Below are 21,065 nucleotides of genomic sequence, written 5' to 3'. Positions count from 1 at the left end.
CATCTCCCAGAGTTCTTTCTCTGGGCATAGCTGGTTCAGTTCATTACTGCAGAAGTATTTTCTAAGCGTCTACTATGTGTCCACCATTATGCTCGGGCTGCTAGGGAATGCAAATGAAGCACATGGCACAGGTCCTTTCACAAAGAATCTTTACTCTTGTTGGGGAGGCAAGGCAAATGGACATGAGTTCTTAGAGAATACTAGGCAGCTATGGGTAATTGAATGACAGGTTTTATGGTAGAGATGCAATTCAGAGAGAGAGATAACTAAAAACAGAAAGGAAGGCTTCATGGAGAACCTGAGTTGAATATGAGGAAGGATGGATAAAATAGGCAGAGAGGAAGGGAAAACGTGCACAGATAGCTAAGGTATGGAAATAGTACTTGGCTTTAGGCTCCCTGCTCAGAAATACCTCTGAGCCAAAGGGTGGTTGTGGGGGCAAGGCTGATCCTCTGGAAGGGCCTCTTTGCAACCCAGCACCCTAAACTTTCAGAACTGAGACAATGGGGTTTTCTGATATGTTGGGTTCTACTTCTTTCCCTCCCCTCCCTTCTAGGGTTTCCACCGTGATTCTGGAAGAGATCAACTTGATCCAAAGCAATTCGACCCCCATGAGCAGCAAAGGAGCTGGTTTGGATGTCAAGGCCCTACGAGCCTTCCGAGTCCTCAGACCCCTCCGATTGGTGTCAGGGGTTCCAAGTGGGTGGTAGTGCCTTTTGCAGAACTTGGTCTTCCTTTGTCCCCATCCTTTCCCCCTGGTTTTAGCTCTGGGTCTCCCTGCTGACAGAAGTTGGGGAGTCTCTGGTCCCTGGGGTGGATGGGAATGGAAAGGCAGCTTGTTCTTTCTTTTCCTGGGAAAAGGCTTTCTGGAAAAGGGGGAGATAACTCAGGATTGGGGGGGAAGAGAAGAACAATGATAGACTCTCCCTGACCTGTACAGGCTTGCAGGTTGTTCTCAATTCCATCATCAAGGCCATGATTCCTTTGTTCCACATCGCCCTGCTCGTCCTCTTCATGGTCATCATCTACGCCATCATTGGACTGGAACTCTTCAAGGGAAAAATGCACAAGACCTGCTACTTCATTGGAACAGGTGGGCCCCCACAATGGGAGAAAGGAGTCTAGAGAGGTCCTGAGGCTGTCTCAGCCAATTGGCAGGCTAGGCCATTTACTCCCAAGCCTATTGGTTGGTCTTAGTTTGGACTCTGAAGAAAAGCAGAGATAGAGTACAAGAGAGGACTGATTCTAAAGCCCAAGAATAATATTTTCTATCCTGTATACTATCTCAGGTACCATGTACCAAATCTTAAGTGAAAGACTTAGGCTAAGAATTGCCTTAGATCTCTTTAAAATTCTTTTTAATTAGTAAGCTTCTATTTTTTTCTTTCTCTGCTTCTTTTGTACCTCCATAAGAAACAAAGAAAAATGAAATCCTTGTAACAAATATGCACAGTCAAGAATTCTAAAGCCCAAGAGCAATATATTTTATTCCATGTACCATAGACAAGTCTTAAGTGAAAAACTTAGGCTAAAAATTGCCTTAGATCTCTTAAAAAATTCTTTTTGATTAGTAAGCATCTATTTTTTTTTCTTTCTCTACCTCTTTTGCACCCCCATAAGAAAAGAAAGAAAGAAAAATGAAACCCTTGTAATAAATATGCTCAATTAAAGAAATCTAATTCTGGCATTAGCTATGTCCAAAAATGTATGTCTCATTCTACATTATGAGTCCACCATCTGCTGTCAGGAGGTGGGCAGCATGCTCTGCCCTCTAAAATCATCATTGATCAGAGTTCTGAAGTCTTCCTAACATACTTCCCTTTACAAAGTTGTTGTTATGGTATAAATTGATCTCTTGGTCCTGCTCACTTCATTCTACATCAATTTTCACAAATATTCCAGGTTATTCTCCCTTTCATCATTTCTCATGGAACAATAGTCCTACATTATATTCATATTTACCTAGGTTTCCAAAACATTCCTCATTCCTCATCCCTTTTCTACTCTATATGCATATTTAACTGCCCTAGCAATCTCAGAGGTCCTAATAATAATACTAGTTCAGAGAGAGAGAGAGAGAGTACCCTGCAGTATATAAAGCTCTTTTCTTACAATAACCACGTGCTGCAGAACAGGAAAATATTTTGATTCCCACTTGACAGTTAAGAAAACAAAAGAGTCAGATAGTCTTGTCCATAGTCTCACCATGTAAAGATGTTGAGCTGGATCTCAAACTTAGATCTTAGTGATCTAGTAATCTCCAAGATTACTAGATTTCTAAGATTAATCCTTTTTTCAGTCAGACCAATTAATCAGCTCCACATCCATCTAATTGTGCTATTATTTAACCTACATTTCTCCATCTTTTCTATGTAAGGAGAGGAGAGAAGGGAAGTATATTCATTGGGAAATTTCTCCACTTTACTACTCTGACTCTCCAACACTTTTATCACTGGATAAAAAAAAAATCAGTTACTCAGCTTGCTGATTATTAACTATTCTTGGGGCTTGCATGGAAAAATGGAAGCAATGGAAAGGAATGTAAAGTATGAAAAGGCAAAGATCCCATGTCTCAGTTTATTCCCTCCATAAGCATATAGGTGAGCCCTTATAATCCCTGCATTGTAGGAAAGACTTAAAATTTGTTATTTCATAATTAACAAAGAGAAAAGATTTTTCTGAACTGTTGTCTGAATGTTCCAATATTTTTTAGCTCTTTCATTGTCTGAAAGTCCTCAAAACATTTTCCCACATTATATCCCATAGGTAAGGATGAGTACAATTCTGAATATGAAGAACAATATTAAAGAGCTCAATTAATTTGACCAAGGTTACACAATAGTGTCTGACTCTCCAGCCAGGAAACAAGTTGTATACCTACCAGTCCCTTTGTTCCATCCAGTCATATCCCAAGTCTGAAAGGGCTCTTGGGTCCAGAACTGATGCTTTTGCCTCCTTCCTCTTCCCAGACATCATTGCCACAGTGGAGAATGAGAAGCCATCCCCTTGTGCTAGGACAGGCTCCGGACGCCCATGTACCATCAATGGCAGCGAGTGCCGAGGTGGCTGGCCGGGTCCCAATAATGGCATCACCCATTTTGATAATTTTGGCTTTTCCATGCTTACCGTGTACCAGTGCATGACCATGGAGGGCTGGACTGATGTCCTCTACTGGGTAGGTCTCAGCTGCTGCCTGCATGATCTCTTCCCCAACCCCACCCAGCCACAAGAGGAGGAACGACAAGGGAGTTGGGGGGGGGGGGATGTTAGAGGAGGCATCAGGCAGCTGTCCAGGTTATTTAAGTCATTGTTGCTTCCTTCTCTCTTGGAAAACTAAATGTAAAACTAAAATGTAGATTCCCTAGCCATACTCCTCGGTCCCCTCGGAAAGTTCAGTCCTAGAGAGGATAGAGATTAATGATGGAACACTGAATCTCGTCAGCATGCAAGATACATAACAATTGAGCATCATAGAGCCCAAGAGTTAATTATTTAACTTATATCCCTTTAATTTAATAATTTTATTTAATTTATTTTTAAATTTATTTAAATTTAAATTTATTTAATTTTAATAAAAATAAATTTAAATTTATTTAATAATTTAATAAATTAATAATTTAATAATTAATAATAAATTTAATAATTTAACTAATTATCCCTTAGATTAGGCTGGAAATGATTCATTCTCTAACTCTGGAGTCTTGGGATTCTTGGAGTCTTGGGTGTTTGGAGGTGGTTGTGTCCATCTCCCTGCTTCCAGACAGGACCACAACCCAGAACAAATAATAGCATCCTGCCTTTGGATTCCATTTAATACTGGGAAAGTACTTTCAAATCCTTTACCCCATATTTTGTCCGAACAACTCTATAGAATAAGGAGGGAAGATGTTTTCATCCCTATTTGACAAATGAAAATGACTATGGTCCAAAGAGGCTGCCTTGCCCAAGGTATAATGCTGGATCTACTCTCTAGATCGCTGGATTCCAAGTCTAAGATTAATTGCACAAGACTAATTGTTGTGATGACCATGTTAGCACCCTGGATATCTTAGAATCAGCTGGAGTCAGGATAAGCAAAAATCCCTGGTCTTTATTTTGGTCTTTAGAGGGTGAGGTGAATTGTATGGACGCAAAATCTCCACGACTTTCCTTCTTCGTCTCCCGCCCAGAAGTGACTCTGGCTAGTCTTACTCCACCCCCTAGTCCCTCCTACAATTCTCTGTATACACCAAAAGATCGAGCCAGCACAGGATAGTGGGAAGAGCCATTTTTCAAGTGTATGCTGATAGAATATTATCCAATCGATAGTTAGCCCTAAATGTTCGGTTGTCCAACCTCAGTGCATGAACTCAAGAGTTTCAGCCCTTTGCAAATTGTCTCTTCTGTTTCCAAAGATCAGAACTAATTAGTGATGGAGTAGCCAGTAGAAGAATGTCAAAAAGAAGTAAAGAAAAAGACTTTCTTGGCCAGAGACAGGATAGATTAAGTCTTGCAGAGAGAGAGGCAGTTAGGTGGTATAGTAGGTAGAGCACCAAATCTGAAGTCAGGAGGACCTGAGTTCAAATCTTGTCTCATATACTTGACATTTCCTAGCTGTGTGACCCTGGAACCCCAATTGCCTTAGAGGAAAAAAAAAGAGAAAAAAAAAGTCTTTCAGAGAGGCAGAAGGATGGACAAAATGACCTCAGAGGGTGCCAGAAGTACTGACTATTGGATAAGAAGGGAAAGGACCTAAGTCTGTAACTCCAAAGCATTTCTTTTATATAAAGAGAAACAGCCTTTTCAACTTTGGGTTTCTATGGTCCTCATCTTTACAAATACTTCTTCCCTATAGTCAAAAGGATTTCCTTCCTCTGCTAGTGGATCATGGTTCTTTCTATTCTCCTTTGGATGAAAAACTCTAGAATGGGCACAAGAGGGCCCTGAGTGACTGAGAAAGGACAGGGAGGAGTAAAAGGAGGAAATCAGCATTGTTCTTATTATTGTTGTGCCATTCAGTCCCTACAACTCTTCTTGACCCTGTGGACCAGACTGTTCAAGGGATTTTCTTGGTAAAAATAGCAGAGTGGTTTGTCATTACCTTCTCCGATGAAGGCAAACAAAGTTAAGTGACTTACCCAGAGTCATACACAGCTATTAAATGTCTAAGGCTGGATTTGAACTCAGCCCTGGATTTGGAATCAAATCTGAGTTCCAGTTCTGACCCTGACGTGAACTAACTCTGTGACCTTACACAAATCATTTGCCATCCCCATGCCTCAGTTATATAAGTAACCAAAAATAGGACTCTGGTTTCATAAAAACTGTGTGAAATAGAAACTATAGACATTATTAGTCCTACTTTGCAGATGAGGAAATTGAGATCCAGAAAGATAGTTAGTGTATGAATGGACTGCTTGGTCTGGAGTTGCCTGAGTTCAAATCCTAATAACAATAATTAACTTACATATTCCTTTAAGGTTTGTAAAGCACTTTACATAATCTCATTATATTCTCATAACATTCTCAGGAGATACTTTTACTTTACTTTTGTAGATGGAAACAAGGACTAACACAAGACAAATGACTTGCTCAGAGTCACATAGCTGGTAAGCATCTGAGTTAGGACTTGAACTCAGGCAACTCCAGACCCTAGCCTCTCCTAACTCCAAATGCAGCATTCTTCCCATTTATTCTTCCCAAAGTCTTTTACGGAGACAGGAAGATCAGGGGCTCTCAATGGACCCTGAAGGATATATGAATAGATTTTAGGGAGTCCATGAATTAGAATGGAGGAAAATTACAACATTATTTTCACTATCTTCTACTGGAAATTTAATTAATATTGCCTTAAGTTATTTTAAAACTATTCTAGGGGCAACCAGCTAGCACAATGGATAGAACACTGGCCCTGGAATCAGGAGGACCTGAGTTCAGGCTCAGATATTTACCACCTGTGTAACTCTGAATAACCCCAATTGCCTCACCAAAATAATCATAATAATAATTCTAGAAGGAGTTCATCAGCTTCACCAGACTGTCAAAGGGAGTCATAAAAGAAAATTAAGAATCTCTGGCTTAAATGATCCCTGAAGCTTCTTTGAGCCTTTGGATTCTATAAGTCCAAACTCACAGTCTTTGCTGATCCCTAGGTCAATGATGCCATTGGAAACGAGTGGCCCTGGATTTATTTTGTCAGCCTCATTCTCCTGGGATCCTTCTTCATCCTTAACCTCGTTCTGGGTGTCCTGAGTGGGTAAGTGTGTTGAAGGGTAGGGATATTGAGGAGCACAGAAGTCATGAGGAGGTATGGCTGATCACCACAATTTCTCTGGTGATGTAGTTCTTATCTTGTTTATCTTAATCCAACTTTCTCCCTTAGGAGACGCTGGGGATAACAAAAGAAGGCTTGTGCTACTAGAAGATTTAATCAGTTTTGTCATTTTCCTCTCTTCCTTGCCACAAATCCTTTTCTTTTTCCACTACCATTTTTCTCTTCTCAGTAATCTTCTGAGAAAAGTTAGAATTTTTCTAAATAGTCCAATCTAGAAATTGGACACTATGAATCCATGATTCAGTACAGAAGCTTCACCTTCTGCTTGTAGGATATTTGAGCTGTAGTGAATAACTTTCCACCAAATTTTGACTGATGCTGTAAATAGGGGCCCTACCCTCTGACCTATATTAGTCATCTGCCTCATTCTTGTCATCCAACTCTAAAGATTTCCCCTGTTTTCTTTCTTGAGTACCCCCTCTGGTGTGGGAAACAAAATTGTGTGTCCATCAGTCCCCAGAGAGAGCAGGTCATGGACACTAGGGATTGAAAATATAACAATCAGGTTTTTTAGAGACGTTAAAACTGGCTCAAGCACTCCTCCGGGAGTAAATCATAAAGGAGGCAGTGTCCTCGCCCACTTTCTAAATATTAAATTCATATGAAATAATATTACTAAAAAAGCCCCTGGATTCAATTGCTGGGTATAGCATTCTGCTATCATAGCAAACATCTATGATATCCTAAACAAATTCTTTTACTTCTCAAATATCCATTTTCTCATCTAAAAGAGGAAAGGATTGCATTAGATGACTATTAGTCCTTCCCATCTCTATTATATAGAGTTCTGGGAATCTGTATAATTTTGCAGGGGCCAGTAAGAAAAGGTCTTTTTTTTAAAGATAAATGGACCCAGAGAAGCTAGGTGGTACAGTGGATAGAGCATCAGCCCTGAAATCAGGAAGACCTGAGTTCAAATCTGATCTCAAACATTTAACACTTCCTAGCTGTATGACGCTGGACAAGTCACTTAACCCCAATTGCCTCATCAAAATAAATAAATGGACCCCATCACCTCTTTCTAAGGGTTGCTTTATAAATGAAAGATGTTCAGACTCAGATAAAAAATATGAAAAACATGAACTTGCCAAGGATTAGATGGAGGGCTTCAGTAATCATTGTCTGTACCATCTAGAGCCCTGGGTGGGGGAAAGAGGTGACCATTCATTCAAGCATTGAGCCTTCCTTGTCTCCAGGGAAGATGATACCCAACTAATACCTTTTCCTTTATCCTTTTGTTTCATTTCAGTGAGTTCACCAAAGAACGGGAAAAGGCCAAGTCTCGGGGAACCTTTCAGAAGCTTAGGGAAAAGCAGCAATTGGAGGAAGACCTTAAGGGTTATATGAACTGGATCACTCAAGCAGAAGTCATGGATATTGATGATATAAGAGAAGGTTTGTATCCAGCCAGCTCAGAGCAACATCTCACTTGTTGGCCCTCTGTACAGTAGTACAGACACAGAGGGGAGAGGGGGTCCTCTCCAGGACTTTATATTGCCTTGCCAGGATGGTTTATTGTCAGAGACTCGAGTCCATCCCAATGTAATCTGGACTTCAAGCCAAACCAATGGCATTTAGCATGCTACATATATGTCTTTCTCTCTTGAAGATTGTCTTTCTTCTGTCAAAGATTGACTTTCTTCTCTAAAATTCTCATGTTAACAACCTTAATATATCTTACTTAGAATTCTCCCCACCAATTCAGAGTCATACATATGCAGTCCACAAAAAAAAAGGCCCAAACTTGGAGTAAAGTGCAGGTTATACTAATGTCTCTTTAATACAACTATGTTTTGGAAAAACATTGCCCTATAAGAGGATCTTATTTTGGGAAAGCTTTCCAGATGTGCCAGTGTGGGAAATTTCCTCAGAGATAGCAAAGCCCATCTGCTTGTTAGCTGACTATTTCTCTTGGGTCCCTAGGAAAGCTGTCATTGGATGAAGGTGGCTCAGATACAGAAAGCCTCTACGAAATAGAAGGCTTGAACAAATTTATCCAATTTCTGTGAGTATCCACAAATATATAATAATATATATTTATAATATATGTATATATGATGTGTTTACATATAATATTATCATTATTATATAATATTATATGTATATAATAACTATACATTGTCCATCCTCAGGAAAGCATGGAAGTGAGCTCATTGACCCATTTGGGAAACTCAACTGCCGCTGATTAGTTTTCCAAATATCCAGACTGACAGTCTTTCTACTAGTCTGAAAAATGTTCCAGAGAAGTATAGGATTTAGAACTAGAAGGAATCATAGAGACACCAGGGCCAAAATTCTCATTTAACAGATACAGAATCTAAAACTCAGCGAAGCTGAGTTATATACCTAAGGTCACAAAAGGATTAAGTAGTAGAGCATGGTTTTTAAACCCAGCTTCTCTACTTCCAAATCCTATAGTTTCTTCCCTGCCTCTGGGCTCAGCTCTTTTCCACATGATAGGTTAAGAGAGCATCCACATGCAAGGGTCCTCAAACTTTTTAAATAGGGGGCCAGTTCACTGTCCCTCAGACTGTTGAAGGACCATACTATAATAAAAACAAAAACTTTGTTTGTGGGCCTTTAAATAAAGAAACTTCATAGCCCTGGGTGAGGGGGATAAACGTCCTCAGCTACTGCATCTGGCCCACGGCCGTAGTTTGAGGACCCCTGAATTCACAAAGATTTCACCCAAATCTGAACAGACAGGAGGGGCTGTTGGTTAGTTGTTTCGTTTTTCCCTATTCCTTTTCATCTTATGGCTACTTGAGTTTCTTTAAGCAGAGGACTTGTGGATATGTGCATGAGCTATTGCTGAGAGATATTTGAGAATAATTAATTCTCATCATAACCTTCTTAAGGATTATTCTCTTCATTCTTTTTGTGTGAAAAAGAGAATACAACCACGAAAACCACAAAGACAAGTTACCCATTTGAGCTTATTTCTTTGAACCACTACCACTTCCCAGCAATTCCCCCTTCCCCTAACACAGCCATACACACACAAAACTATCCCTGAGGTTTGTTTTTGTTTTGAGAAACAGTGCAGATATAATAGATATTTGGGGCATAACTTGACTGGTGGGAGGAAAGAAGGGAATTCACATTTATTAAGAACATACAATGTGGCCGGCCCTAGTACTAACTGCTTTATAAATATGATTTCATTTGATCTTCATAACAACCTTACAAGGTAGGTGCTATTATGATTCTCATTTTACAATTGAGTAAACTCAAGACAGAGAAAGGTTGTAATTCCCCCAGGATCATCCTGCACCAAGGCTGAATTGGAATTCAGGTTTTCCTCAGGCCAGGCCCAGTGCTCCATCCAATACCCTAGCTTTTTATCTCAGAAGACCAGTGCTGAAACTAACCTTCCTCCTTTCTCCATAAGAAATTGTGGATGGCGGGTGTGGACAGAGACATATGCAATCCCAGATGGTCTGTGGGCTGGTTTAGCTCTTTTCCAGAGCCTCCATCTTCCTGACACGATCACCCTGAATTCATCACAGACACATTGTTAAATAGGAATTGGTCACAAGAGCTTAATTACCCCTAGTCCCATCTTTAAAGCCCATAACTTTTTAGAAAATGCATTTTCCCCATCAACATGCTTCTATTATATATAATTTGGAGGTCGATAGTGAAGAATTGAAAGACAGTTGTTAAATAGGTTTGCTTGTGAATAGTGGAAAAGATATTGGGGATGGGATGAAGGGTCTTAAATGAAAAAGAAATTACAAATGGTCAGGAGCATGGTTTTAGCACTAAAGGCTCTGGATTTCCCTATTCCTTGTTTTCTCCATCTTCCAGCCGGCATTGGAGACAGTGGAATCGCATCTTCCGCCGGAAATGTCAAGAAGTGGTGAAATCCAAGGTCTTTTATTGGCTGGTGATCCTGGTCGTGGCCCTCAACACCCTGTCCATTGCCTCAGAACACCACCTCCAGCCTCTGTGGTTGACCCATTTGCAAGGTGAGAAGGGATAACCAAGGGTAGGTAAGAAATTAGCTATTTCTTACCTAAAAAGACAATGTTGTGCAATGTGATGATTCAAGACAATTCCAAGTAAATTGGGATGGAAAATGCTGTCAACATCCAGAGACAGAAAATTATGGAAACTGAATATAGATTGAAGTCTTTTCACCTTTTTTGTTGTTGTTGTTGTTTGTTGTTCTTTCTCATGGTGTTTTTCCCTTTTGGTCTGATTTTTTTTTCTGAGGCAATTGGGATTAAGTGGCTTGCCCAGGGTCACACAGTTAGTAAGTATTAAATGACTGAGAGCAGATTTGAACTCAGGTCCTATTAACTTCAGGACTGGTGCTCTATTCACTATGCCACCTAGCTGCCTTTTGGTTTGATTTTTCTTGTACAACGTGACAAATATGGAAATATGTTTAAAAGAATTGCATTTATTTAACCTATATCAGCTTGCTTGATGTCTTGAGGAGGAGAGAGTTAAGGCAGGGAGGGAGAAAAATTTAGAACACAAAGATTTACAAAAAATAAATAATGAAAATTATCTTTACATGTATGTGGAAAAATAAGATACTACTTAAAAAATTTTAAAGACAAATGTAGACAGTTATCAAGAGGCAGTCAGATAAATGACACCATGTTATTTATTGTTTTCCTCCCTTGTCAAAGAGTATTTTTCAAGCACTACTTAATTAATTAGTGCTCAGTACACATTATTAATCAATTAGTGTTTAATTAAGTACTTATTAAGCACTTTACTAAGGGATGAAGAAACAAAGAAAGGCAAAGAATAGGTTCTACCCCTAAGAAACTCACAATAAAGGATAGACAACATAAAAACAAGTCACAAACAACCCTGTCAAAAAGACCCATCCTTACGGTACCAAATGCTTCGACAATATTTACCATTTATTGACATAGCACCCAACAAGCTGCTACAAGTAAATAGAATAAATTCACAAAATTTTAATAACAAATAGCATTTATATAACACTTTAAGCTTTGCAAAGTGCTTCACAAATAATATTTTGTCATATCCTCATAGCAATCTTTGGAGTTAGGTGCTATTAAATGGGGGAAAACTGTAGCAGACAGAGATTGAGTGACTTACCCAAAGTCACACAGCTAGTGAGTGTCTGAGCTGAATTTGAACTTGTTTTGTTTCTCTAGGCCCAGTGACCAACCTCTAACCTTTGTCTGAAGGATCAATTTCTTCTATAACAAACCCTTATATGTAGTCATCCAACTTCCATTTATAGACCTTTACTGATAGGGCGTTTATTTCTTCCAAGGGCAACCTAGTTTCCATTTTTAGGAGTGTCTAGGTAGAGCAGTGGACAAAGCACTAGGCCTGGAGTCAGAAAATCTCCTCTTCCTGAGTTCAAATCTGGACTCAAACACTTACTAGCTGTGTGACCCTAGGGAAATCACTTAACGCTGTCTGCCTCAGTTTCCTCATTTTTAAAATGAGCTGGAAAAGAAAATGGCAATCCACTCCAAGGTAGTTATGAGGATCTCATAAGAGGTTTGTATCTAGCCAGCTTAGAACAACATCCCACAGTTTGTATTTTCATCTTCATAACCTGTTTACTTACAAGATATTTGATGATTTCTCCATTGAAGACTAAATTCTAGTTATTTAGTGTAGTTAATTTTCTTTTTTACAAATTCTGAGTCTCAGACTTTTTCACATTTATCATGTTTTCCCCATCTACTTTTTTCTTTTTAATTTAGCAATATTGCTTCTTGTCAGGCAAAAAAAATTTTTTTAAGAATACTCACTAATTTTGTGCTCAATAATTTGACCTATTCAATATGTGTATTTTTTCTTCTCTTCAAAACTGAAGTGAATGTACTATTCATTTTTCTTCATAATTATTTATTATTTCAAAATAGTTTTTGACTATTAAACCAATGAGAGTTTCTTGTAGTATATAGTATAATCAGTGATTCCAACCTGGGAATTGGGGAAGGAGGCTATTATAGAGCCATCAAATATTCCCCACAGTTTTATTTGAATAATGATTTCATTTCCCAGTCTTGGGGTTATTAGCCCCTAATCTCTTATATTCATTACAGTTTTTCTGTGTCCCTATTAAATTATATCTTATTAGAAATGAGCTTTGTCCTATGAAAATACTGCAGAATTCTCAGGGCTGAGATTTTCAGTATGTAGTAGGAGTCCAGGTTTGGATTCCTTAAGACTCACCTTCATATTCTACCCTAAATAGGCAGCATGAAGGAAAATAACCTCTTAATACGAACTAGCATCCTTTGTGCTAAAAGGAGGACTAGAAAGGGTATGAATATAAGAATAGATACTGTCCTGGCCCACTGAAAGCTGCCAATTTGCCAAAAACTTATGATCAAGCCATTCAGGCAAGTCTCTCAGACTATGGCTGTTTCATAACTACATTTTAGAGTAAGAATAAGACTGTAAAGTCCCTTCCAACTCTGAAAAGATGTTTAAACTGAGATTTCATAAAGCAAACTCTCATATTTTAAAAGATCAATACAATAATGTTTAAAGAAAATTTCCCACGAACCTTTTGCAAAAGAAGGGAGGATTCCTCTTCAAAAGGAATTTTTTTTTGGAAATCTATATTTTCCAATATTAAGTTTCTTAGATGGGTCACATTTGTTATAAAACACCAGAATGTTAGGATAGAACAAGAATACTGTACATTTAGTATTGTACAGAGTAAATGTATAGACACAGTTTCTGTAATATGAGGTTTACAATGTGACATATACTTTGATATAGTCAGATACCTAGTAGATATAGTCATGTCTTTGTCTCTCTCTGTTTCTTTGTCTCTCTCTCACTCTCTCTCTCTTTGTTCTCTTTCTTTTTTTCTCCCTTTCTCCCTCTCTCCCTTCTCCCTCTTTCTGTATATATATGTATTTTATATGTATATGTATATATGTAGATGTATATATATGTGTGTGTACATATTCACATGTATACATACATACATACACATTTATAATCTTTAGTTATTCATCATGCAATCACATAACACACTGAATAACACACAAAGGAGAACATTTGATGAACAATCCTTTTTCTTAAATCCAACCTTGATTATATCCCATCAGTTTTTTTTTTTTAATATTTATTCATTTTGACCTTAAAAACAAAAAAACTGAAAAAAGATTATTTCTATGTATACAGCACAACATTAAAAAAAAAGATTTATGATAAAATCATACATTTCTATTTCAGACTTTTTGAAAAAAAAAACCAACTATTATCATGCATCATTTTCAAAGACACCCTGCTTTTCTGCATTTCCTGATTATAAAGTCTTGCAAGGCTTTACCTGAGAATGGGGCAGAAATTCAGTTTTACTTAGCAAATCTTTTATTCATAGAGAGTATCATTTTATTAAATTGCAGACTAGATTGTAAAGGGGACTTTTATAATACTTAAACAATATTCAAAGACTTGTGAACATCATCATTTTTGAAGTAAATTATTAATAAAAGTTGCTCCTAAAATTATAAATCAGTCTTTTCTACTTTTTCTAATCATTAAAACAGGTCCCTGAAGGGCCCCATTAGAGAACAGATAGAATAATTAGAAGAATAAACTTCTCTTGTCTAGTTTGTAATATGAGGTTCTTAAGAGTAATAACACTATATTTCTTTTTTAATAGGCGATAGGGACTTCATCTGTGGTTTAATTAGTAGAGAGAACTTTTAGATGAAGATATGTTCTCTTTTCATACCAGTCAGTGTCATAGAGGTTAGAGAGTTTGTGAATAGCACTTAAGAGATAAAATGACTTGTCCAGAAATATAATAACCAGTGTGTGTGAAAGGCAATATTTGAATACCTGGCTTTGAGGCTAGATCTCTAGCCATTATATACACTGCTTTATATAAGTTATAATTAAGACTTTATTAATTCACATTGGTTCACCTTCCTTCAATTTAGATCCATTTTACTTAAGGTTTGCTACACTGAAGGAAGATCCTTGAATGATCTGAAATGGGTGAGGTTTATTAAGGAAAATTTCATTTGTTGTTGTTCACTCATTTTTGCTCTGTGACCCCATTTGGGGATTTCTTGGCAAAGATACTAGAGTAGTTTGCTATTTCCTTTTCCAACTCAATTTTATAGATGAAGAAACTGAGGTAAACAGGATTAAGTGACTTGTTCAAGGTCACACAGCTAATAAGTTTCTGAGGTAAGATTTGAAATCAGGAAGAAGAATTTTCCTGACTCCAGGCTCAGTACTCTATCCATTGCATCACTTAATTACTGATAAATTTCAGAGATAATAAATATTATTCTCAGTTTTAAGGGGAAAAAATTAAGGGAATGACTTGAAGAAGAAGATAGTACACAATGTATGACTCAGGCTGAAGAGCTGGTCAAGACAAAAACATAGAGTGGCAAGAAGGTGGGTGGGTCACCCCTGACCCTATTCTGGCCTTACAGATGTGGCTAATCGTGTGCTTCTGGCTCTCTTCACCATCGAGATGCTGATGAAGATGTATGGACTGGGGCTTCGACAGTATTTCATGTCTGTCTTCAATCGCTTTGACTGTTTTGTGGTGTGCAGTGGAATCATAGAGATCATTCTGGTGGAATCTGGGATCATGACTCCCCTCGGCATCTCTGTACTCCGATGTATCCGCCTTCTGAGAATCTTTAAGATCACCAAGTAAGGAATTGGTGGCAAGGAGAGAGGCAAGGGAGGAGGGTTCAAGGGCATCTAGTTAGAACAAAATTCTTGGTTTCTCAGTCCTGTCCTCCCCCCTTCCCTCCCCTTCATTGTTTCATTTGTTATCATCATAATTATTATTATAATTAATTTTATATAGTACTTAATGTCTACAAAGTGTTTATACATATTATATATGTGTATGTTTGAATAGATATAAAATCTTATCAAATCATCACAATAACTCTGTTAGTTTTATGCCTATTTTACAGATAGGGAAACTAAGTCTGAGGTTGAAGTGACTTGCTTGGAGTTGTACAGTGTTTGAGGAAGAATTCCAACCCAGATCTTCCTAAATCCAAATCTAGTGTCCAAATACTACAACACACGTACTTTGCTTTTTCATTTAGACTTATAATCGGATTTGTTTTGAAGGAAAATCACTCTTTTCTTTTTAGGGCTCATTTTCTCCTTTGCTTTTATCTCTGCCTCAGCTACTGGAGGATAGAGAGGATAGACACCAGGAAGAAGATGAAAAAAACAATATAGAGGGAGAAAGCAAAGGCAAAAGAGAGTCAGGAGACAGAGACAGATAAACAAAAACAAAGAGAACAAGAATGAGAGACAAAGACAGAGACAGAAAAAAAAAACAAAGGGGGAAAGGAGAGAGGAAGGGACAGAGAGAAAAAATATGTGTGCGTGGAAGAGAGACAGAGAATAAGAATGAGAGAGAGAGAGAGAGAGAGAGAGAGAGAGAGAGAGAGAAAGGAAAGTTAAACATGACTAAAATGACTGAACAACAATACAACAACAAAAAGACCTATGACTGTTAAAGCCAGCTCAACTCAGCTAAAGAACTGATTATTCTGTTTTCAGTGTAAATATTTACACTCTAGAAATCAGCAAACATTACAAATCAAAGCTTTGTGTATTATTTTGTTGATTGTCTAGAAGAAAGTGATGGAGACAAATGTTAACAACTCATTAAATATAGATCCTTTTTTTTTTTAAGGCCATTATTAAACATTTACCAACACCTGCCTATGTCACTTTCTAAATTCTATTAATCTAAAATAACAACTAAACCCAGAATTTCCAACTCTCTGACCAGTCAATTCAATTCAATTTAGCAAGCAGTTATTAAGACATATACTATAAGAGCAGCTAGGTGGTATAATGGTTAGAGCCCTGGCCCCGCAATCAGGAGGACCCGTGTGACCCTGGACAAATCACTTAGCTCTGCCTCTAAAAAACAAACTCCCTTCTTCAAAAGACAGGTCCTGTGCTGGTTTTATCTGCTTTGGATTTCCAAAAACTGGACAGGTTCCTCATAACCCCTAAAGAGTTCCTAGGCTGTTTGCTGCAGATAATGAGAGTTCCCCACCCATTGGTCTCATCTTCCTTTAGGTACTGGACGTCTCTGAGCAACCTGGTGGCCTCTCTGCTCAATTCTGTCCGCTCCATTGCCTCCCTGCTCCTTCTGCTCTTCCTCTTTATCATCATCTTTGCCCTCTTGGGAATGCAGCTTTTTGGGGGCAAGTATGACTTTGAGGACACGGAGGTGAGGCGCAGCAACTTCGATACCTTCCCCCAGGCTCTCATCAGCGTCTTCCAGGTATGGCCGCTCAATCACACCCGGGTGCCAGGCTGGCGGGCCATCAGTTGATCAAAAAGTATTTTTTAAGCCCTTACTTCATGCCAGGCACTGTGCTAAGCACTGGGGAGACAGAGAAAAAAGGGGACCAGTTCCTGCTTTCAAAGAGCTTGCATTCTAATGGGGGAGATAAAACGTGTATAAATGATACAGGAAAGCTGGTTGCCATTAGGAAGTGGGAGAGTCAGAAGGCTGCAAGATGGAGGTGAGTAGGAAGTGAATTCCCAGGCACAGAATTAATCCACAAGCACTTATTAAGTCCCTACTGTAGGTCACATATCTGGCTGAGGAGACAAAGAATGATTTAGTCCCCACTCTCAAGGAAGGAGAGCTCTGATGCCCATCGGCTTTCTTTTCCTAGTTCTGCCCCTGATTCTTTGAGCAAAGGCAGGGAAGGTGATACCTCTTAATCAAATCTTGGAAGGCACAAGGCTTCACTGGAAGTCATCGAAGGAGACTGAGGTTTTTACTTGCTGTGAAAGCCACACATCCTTTTGAAGGGAATTTTAAAAGAGAGATACATAGAGGCAAAGAGAGACAAAGACAGCGAGAGGGAGGGAGAAGGAAAGCGAGAGAGGAGACAGAGACAGAAAGAGGGAGAGAGGAAGAGAAAAGAGAGATGGAGAAGAGAGACTGAGAGAGGGAAAGAGACAGAGAGAGGAAGGAAGAGGGAGAGAAATGAGAGAGAGGGAGAGGGAGAAGAAGAGAAAGACAGAGAAAGAGAGAGAGAGAGTATGTATGTGTGTAGTGTAGGACTTAGGAATCTCTTATTTTCCTTCCCTCTCCCCCTGTATTTCCCCTTCTCTACCTTTTCTACTTTCTCCTTTTCTCCCTCTATCCCTCTCTTTACTCTCCCTCCCTCCAACCTCTTCCCTCTGCCTTCCTCCTTCTTTATCTCCTTCTCCTTCTCCATTTCCCTCTATCCCTCTCCTTCTCCCTCCCATCCTCCCAAACTAGATCCTTACAGGTGAAGATTGGAACTCGATTATGTACAATGGCATTATGGCATATGGTGGACCCTCTTATCCAGGCGTGCTGGTCTGCATCTATTTCATTATCCTCTTCATCTGTGGCAACTGTATCCTTTCAGAAAGAGGTGACTTCCTGGAGACTCATGATTGCAGTTCTCCACTCTATCCCTCGTCCATCCCATACCCACCACCCTTGCCCAACATTCCCTCTCCCCATCTCCTTTGACATTTACTAGCTATATGACAAATTACTTAATGACTTTGATCTTCAACCTTTTTATTTATAAAATGACCATGAAATTACTGGTACTATATCTCTTAGAAGATTACTATAATTGAATATTATTGTAACAATATTATTATTATTATTGTAAATCCTCAAGTACCCTATTGTTTTTATTATTCTGAATAGAGAAGGCTTAGCATCCCTAGATGCAGACCCCTGGGATGAACAGACTTAAGCTTCCCCTGAGTGTACTGTTCTAGTGTCACTGAGCATCACTGAGCACCACATCCTCCCATTTGGACAGCTGTACCAAAAGATTATGGGCATAGATTGAGACCTGATAGGGTTCTTCAAGGCCGTCTGGTGCAAACCCACCTATTTCACAGATGAGTAATGAGAAACATGAATTAGGACATCTGTCCATGGGTCAATGGAACATGTAGGAGTCACCTCTTCCCCTCAGAAATTTTACTTTCATATGTACCTCAGGAGGATTCCTTAACTACTCTGCCCCCCAGATATCCTGCTCAATGTCTTTTTGGCCATTGCTGTGGACAACCTGGCCGAGGCTGAGAGTTTAACCTCTGCCCAGAAAGCCAAGGCTGAAGAGAAGAAGCGCAGGAAAATGTCCAAGTCAGTGGCCACATTGTCATCCTTGGGCACAAACCTTGGAGTGCTTGGCCATGGGACAGGGCAGGCAATATTTATCAACCATCTACTATGTACCAGCACTGTGCAAAGTGATGGGGGTACAAAGAATGGCAAAAACTGTCCTCTGAGAGCTCAAAGTTTAATAGGGGACAACACATTCAAATAATCATAAATAAAATAAATATAGTGAAAGTGATAGTGAAGTAAGTCAGGGGAGGGAAGCAAGGAGAAGATTGACAAGGCAGCCTGCAGAAGTTGTAATTTGGGCTCAGTCTTAAAGGAAATCAAGAAGGGGAAGGTGAAAGGGGAGAGCATTCCAACTATGGGACTCAAACAATGAAAAGGCTAAGAGCCAGGAGACAGGTTGCCATATGTAAGGAACAGCAAGCAGTCCAGAGAATTGTGGAGAGCATGAAGGAGAGCAACTTTTAAGAAAATTAGTGAGGCAAGGGGCAGCTAGGTAGTGCAGTGGATAGAGCACCAGCCCTGAAATCAGGAGGACCTGAGTTCAAATCTGGTCTCAGACACTTCTTCCTAGCTTTGTGACTCTGGGCAAGTCACTTAACCCCAATTTCCTCAGCAAAACAAAGAAAAAAAAATTAATGAGGTTGTGAAGGGTTTTAAAAGCCAAAGAGAGGATTTTATAGTTGATCCTAAAGGTTATAGGGACCGCTTGAGTTTTATTAAGGTGGAGAAAAGGATGATGGGATCAGAGTTATAATTTTAAAATGTCCTTTGGCAGCTGAGTAGAAGGTGGATTGAAGCAGAGAGACTAGTTAGGAAGCCATTGCAGTAGTCCAGTTACAAGGTGATGATAGTCTGTACCAGGGTAGTGACTGTGGGACTGTCAACAAGGAAATACATAGAAAACAATGGTGAAAGAACAAGATTTGGCTCTTGATGATATGTGGGATGACTACTTGAGATAGACACAATTCAACAAGGAAACTCTTTGGGGAGCCTGTGTTTCACTGTCAAACAAGTCCTTTCTCCCAAAGAGAGTTGTAGGGCATTAACCAAGGCCATGCTTCTAATCTGGCTTCCAATGACAACAACATAATACTATTATGTTATAATAGTCCCTATTCCTATAATAATAATCCCTATTCCTACAGAGGCCACCCCCAGAAGTCTTGTCCATGGTTTGACATCATAAGCATAACTGGAAGGCTGTCCTAATCAGAACTATTATTGTCAAGGGTCACCCAACCTCCTGGTTTCCATGTCATCGCTGACCCCTCTCTTGTACCTGCTCTGAATATCCAATCTGTCTTGTTATTTCTAACTTCACACCACTTCCTACACAGCTCCCTCTCTCTACTCCCATAGCAACCACCCCTACTACAGGTTCTCATTACTTTGCAATTGGACTACTGCAATTGCCTCCTAATTATCTCTAGCTTCTGGCTGGCCTCTACTCCAATCCATCCAAGATAGATAAATGGATAAATCGCTAAATATAGATAAATCTACATGGAGATTTCTAGATATACACAATATATATGTATACATCTCCATATATATGTAGATTTATTAGTATATATCTATATACCACACATGTGTATATGTGTATGACATATGTATACATATATGTGTGTGGTGTATGTACATATATGTATATGTATTGCTGTGTATACATGGCTATTTAGCCATGGCCTTACCCATTAGAATCTGAGCTTCTTGAAGGCAGACTTAATGTTTTTACCTTTCTTTGCATCCTCGAGGCCGTGCTTGGTACATAGTACAAATGCTTGTTTATGGAATGACCTTACTGAGATTTCTCATTCAGGGGTCTCCCAGACAAATCTGAGGAAGAGAAGTTGATTCTGGCCAAGAAGTTAGAACAGAAAGCCAAGGGAGAAGGCATCCCTACCACAGCCAAGGTGAGGGCTGCGTTTAGGAGCATTTTCAGATCTCTGGGGAGTGATGGGACATCAAAGATTCAAGTAGGTCAGTCCTCTGCTTTGGGGAGAGGATTCTGGCTAAGTCCAGATGGCTTTTCCCCACCCCATCAAGGCAGATATATGCTTTGCCACCTCCTCTTTAAGAAAGAATTGACTGTTTCCCCAGGAGTTTCCCCATCTCTAAAGCCAGACTCACTCTACCCTACCTTTGCTTCAACTACACTGAATTCTACTGAGCCAAGAGACCTGGAGCTGCTGGACAATGATTTACTAGAGGGACAGCCATCATATCACCACCACCCACCCTAAACTGCCTTTTTCTTTCTTTCTGCAGCTGAAAGTGGATGAGTTTGAATCCAATGTCAATGAAGTGAAGGATCCATACCCTTCAGCAGATTTTCCAGGTAAGGACTGGGCTTGGAAGAGCTCAGTCAGAGAGTAGGAAAATTAGGTCAAAAGGATCAGGATCTGTTGAAACAGAAATATATAAGATTTAAGCATCCCATGGGACATTGACTACATAGGCCAAAATTCCTTTATATTAAAGACTCCTTATGGCAACATTTCCCAGAATTTTTAAGAGACAACTCCCAAATGGTGGCTCTGAGAGAAAGGAGATCTCCCTTCTGTGGCCCGAATGCTCCTTTATGCTTGAGAAGTCATTTTGTCAGCCTATCTTGCCCTACTAGTTCCACAAAGA

General features: G+C 39.3%; 1 protein-coding gene across 1 annotated transcript in view; it reads left to right on the top strand.

The window, feature by feature from the left end:
• The window catches only part of CACNA1S (calcium voltage-gated channel subunit alpha1 S), a 99,360-nt gene that overhangs the window by 33,418 nt on the left and 44,877 nt on the right, over positions 1-21,065 (top strand). The window contains exons 4-16 of the mRNA XM_031937116.1: positions 557-699; positions 941-1,093; positions 2,970-3,175; positions 6,132-6,235; positions 7,563-7,708; positions 8,237-8,318; positions 10,124-10,284; positions 14,734-14,959; positions 16,367-16,574; positions 17,571-17,691; positions 18,329-18,443; positions 20,251-20,344; positions 20,700-20,769. Of these exons, the coding sequence (XP_031792976.1) occupies positions 557-699; positions 941-1,093; positions 2,970-3,175; positions 6,132-6,235; positions 7,563-7,708; positions 8,237-8,318; positions 10,124-10,284; positions 14,734-14,959; positions 16,367-16,574; positions 17,571-17,691; positions 18,329-18,443; positions 20,251-20,344; positions 20,700-20,769 (1,829 nt within the window). The remainder of the gene's footprint in view (positions 1-556; positions 700-940; positions 1,094-2,969; positions 3,176-6,131; positions 6,236-7,562; positions 7,709-8,236; positions 8,319-10,123; positions 10,285-14,733; positions 14,960-16,366; positions 16,575-17,570; positions 17,692-18,328; positions 18,444-20,250; positions 20,345-20,699; positions 20,770-21,065) is intronic.

This window comes from Sarcophilus harrisii, chromosome 4 (assembly GCF_902635505.1).
Source record: "Sarcophilus harrisii chromosome 4, mSarHar1.11, whole genome shotgun sequence".
Lineage (NCBI taxonomy): Eukaryota > Metazoa > Chordata > Mammalia > Dasyuromorphia > Dasyuridae > Sarcophilus > Sarcophilus harrisii.
The sequence above is the reverse complement of the archived record's forward strand: the minus strand, read 5'-3'. Positions and strand labels throughout refer to the sequence as shown.